The 3,681-nt window shown below is 36.7% G+C and overlaps 1 protein-coding gene across 1 annotated transcript; it reads right to left on the minus strand.

Annotated features, from left to right (window-relative positions):
* Window positions 1-1,290: 1,290 nt before the first annotated feature.
* On the minus strand, window positions 1,291-2,807 carry LOC145480404 (RYamide receptor-like). The gene has a single exon (XM_081458685.1). The coding sequence runs from the start codon at window positions 2,668-2,670 to the stop codon at window positions 1,558-1,560; it is 1,113 nt and encodes a 370-aa protein (XP_081314811.1). The 5' UTR covers window positions 2,671-2,807; the 3' UTR covers window positions 1,291-1,557.
* Window positions 2,808-3,681: the final 874 nt, after the last annotated feature.

Here is a 3,681-nt window from a genome sequence, read left to right on the forward strand (position 1 = left end):
AAAGCGGAGCCACGATGTCCCAAAGTGGACGGAGCAAAGTGCATCAGTCCATTATTATTAATTATAGATCACACAGAAAATCGCGGAACTTCATAAAGGTTTTTCCCTTAATCCCAAAACGCATCAAAAGTAACCAGAAGTAAGTAAAATACATTAGTGTGCACGAATGGGCGCTGCCCATGCCTGATCAGGAGGTAGCTAGAGAAAATATTACACTATTTTATCTTAGTGGAAACGGCTTCGGACATGTTTGATAATGCCAGACGTTGCTCGATGTTTTATGGCGCTAAACAGTAAGATCTCATTTTCTATAATTTCTTACTTTTCACGCAATTAACTATCAATCAACTCGTGGCACCGGTATGATTATGAGCTGACCTAAATTAGCCGTGCCTTGCAGACAACTGTGTGGCTGTACTGCAATCAAGGTTATGTGACTTTTTTGATAAAGGTCATCTTTTAGGTTGCAAAAAAAAAAAAAAAGAAAAAAAAAACCTTCCAAGAGACTACCAAATCGACTGCGAGAACGATATAATTTATAATTGACATTTGTCAAACTTTGTTTTGGGTGGAAATGCGTTTATCTAATTTACGCAGCTCTCGAATGATCTCCGTTGAAGAACAGGAAACCATTCTGCAACATGTACAGCCCGCTGTATAATGAGTAAATCAGCAACCGAAGGATGTCTACTGGATAACAATTCTATTGCTGTAACAGAATACTCAATATAATTTGACTTGATTGTGTTCGAATGCTATCAGGACATCTTGAATCTGAATTATTTTGTGGCAGTTCTATTAAGAGGGCATACGGGAATATTATGTTTCCATAACTTTGCGTTAATGGAGATTTGGTACGAATATTTAACAGTCAGTTATCTTGAATAATCATCATATACCGAAATTCATTTTTGGTTTATGCTATTTTAAAAGAACACTCGTTTAACTATTTAGATTTAAACAAACATGTGTTTTTTAAGTTCAGATCAAGTTAAGACAAAAACGTAACTGCTGGCGGCAGAAATTTGATTTCTACAATAGTGACCCTTGCTCAAATTATCTTTGCGTTTTCTCATGTTTAGGCTAGACTGAAGGTTTTGAAAAAAATACCCAACAATTTAAAGGAAGGTAGATGGCTTAGTAACTGAATAAGTCCTGTTTGTGGGACAAAAATGCAACTTTTTCAGTTGATTAATCCAAATAACGATACACTTTTTCTTCTCAAACGTGCTAAGAGATATAAAGCTTAGCTTCAATCAGAAGCCAGGCAATTAAAGATGAGTTTATTTTCTTTATTTCATTTAAACGAAGGTAACATTTTGTTTCCTTGCGCATTTTTATCCTTCGTTATTTTAAACTCAGGACAATCCCTTTTAGAGCGCTCAAATTCTCTACGGCCCAAAGTGTAACACAGCACCACGCACTTTAGGTGGTCCAGCGTCCCACTCGATACGCCTATATAAATCATTAATATTTGATCGATTCCTGGAATCGTGAATTTGGGACGCCTGTGAATATAGCAATTATTTTTTCACACCATCTTTAAACATTTATTAGTTAGTTCTCGTTAAATGAGAGATTCTCCCCAATTCTCATATCACGAAGAGCTATTTCTTCTGATTGGTTCGTTTCCAGGTTACTTCTTGTAGTGAAACATTTCCTCCAACACATAAATATTTCTTTCAAGCCTTGACGAAAGTTTTGAACAAATGTCAAACAAATGATTGGATTCATCGTCGACGATAAGTAAAGCATAGCGTCAGAAATGAACCTTAGTATTTTAAAAACAGAGCAAGATATTTGATTTCCGTTCAAGGCGTTAAGTAAAGCAGATGGAAAAATACAGATGTAAAATGCAGCAATCACGCAGACAGTCATCGTAATTGCTTGCTGTTTCCTCTGATCTTTCTGGTGCACTGATGCACCACGAAGGGATCTGTCTTGTTTTCGAAGAGTCACCGCTATAACACAATATAAAATTGTTATAGCAATGAGTGGTCCAATGATAAAAAGACCGATACGCACATTTTTATATATCTGAAATGAAAAAATAAGATTGTTCAAATACGTGCACGCAGTTTCCCCATTTCTCAGTTCCACCAATTCATACGCATACAGAAGGAAAGCATTTGTCATCCCTGCCAAGATCCAAATGGCAGCAATAACTATGGTGCGAAATCTTGACGAGACCAGATGAGCTTTCATTGGAAAGACCACCGCTACAAACCTATCTACAGCGATACAGACGAGGCTCCCTGTAGAAACAGCATATGAAGTAGAGGCCAAGAATTTTATCGCCTTGCAGAAAAATCCTGTTGTACCACCAAAAGGCCATCGCGTAGAACTGGAAGCTATCTTTACCAACCTGAAGGGAATCACTGATAATGGACATACGAAGTCAGAAACGGCCATGTTGACAATAAAGTAGTTTGTCGTCTTTCTCAAGTCTTTTCGCTGGTATACAATAACGATTATAAAAGCGTTTCCAACCAAACTTGACAACATAATTGTGGAGAAGACCAGAATTAATCCGATTTTTACAGAGAATGGGTTGTCTAAAGTGTCACATCCTTTGTCGTGCAGGCTAAATGTGGCATTGCTGAAATTTCCAGATGTGTTCAAAGCATGGACTGTGGCATTGAACCAAAAAGAAGGCATTTTAGGCAGCATAGATGAAATCAAAAGGATTTTCGTTTTTTCCTAACAAAGGTATTACCATTTGTGGTTCGTGTCAGAGAGTAGAACTGCGTTAGAACTGATTGATATTTTGCGAAATACAAGCCGACTTAAGTTGGCCGTTTCCTTCATATGGCGTGCCTACTAAACAAATATAACTACGAAAGGCTTTTGAGGAAAAGACTGCTGGGTATCAATTGTGATAGGACACAAAACATTATTTTGGAGCTGTTAACTTCAGTCTCCATGGAGAAATAGTTTTTTCAATCATTTGTCGAGAAAGAATAAACATTATTATATAAACACTTATCAAATAACAGGAGAGCTTTCAAGCAAAACATAAAACAAGTAAGTGAAAAGATCACCGTTGCTATGGTTACATAATAAATCGTGCCTTTCGCAGCGAAAGTGAAATGGTTTTCTATTTCATTGGTATTAAAAAATACTCGAAGAGAAATTTCGTATCTCCGCGCGGCCATGCATTATCATCTATAAATCCGCCAACAAAATCCGGCAAGAAAGTGTTGTTAACATATCTACTGGTTTAAAACGCTGCTGCATGTATAATGTCTGTCATGTATGATGCGCTACCCAGGAAAATTCAACTGATTTCGTTTTAATGTATTCTATCCACCTGGTAATGCGTCGATTTGAATCACAGTTGTTTTATGGCAATTTTCCTTCACATATACGAACTTGAGATAGCATCTTTTCCATAACTTGGGCTTTACGCAGTATGTTTTTAAAAGAATATTGAAAACGTTCACTAAAATAGTCATGTTATACCGAAAAGAATATATTTGAAGTAAAACTGTTAAACTACTCAGCGAAAAACATTTCTATGCGTCCAAGTTAAACCAACTATTTTGGGCCACACTCAAAATGGCACCCACTTCAAATTAATCCCGTCTGTTTATTCAGGGGAGGTTGGGAACTGCTAAAAGCTTAAATTAAAAGCTCGACTACTAAAAATAGGCAGTAGTTTGACTACTACAAATTTTTCAA

Source organism: Orbicella franksi, chromosome 3, assembly GCF_964199315.1.
Source record: "Orbicella franksi chromosome 3, jaOrbFran1.1, whole genome shotgun sequence".
Classification (NCBI taxonomy): Eukaryota; Metazoa; Cnidaria; class Anthozoa; order Scleractinia; family Merulinidae; genus Orbicella; species Orbicella franksi.

Excerpts from the sequence above, each read along its gene's own strand:
- LOC145480404 (XM_081458685.1), bottom strand. The coding sequence starts at position 2,670 with ATGCTGCCTAAAATGCCTTCTTTTTGGTTCAATGCCACAGTCCATGCT.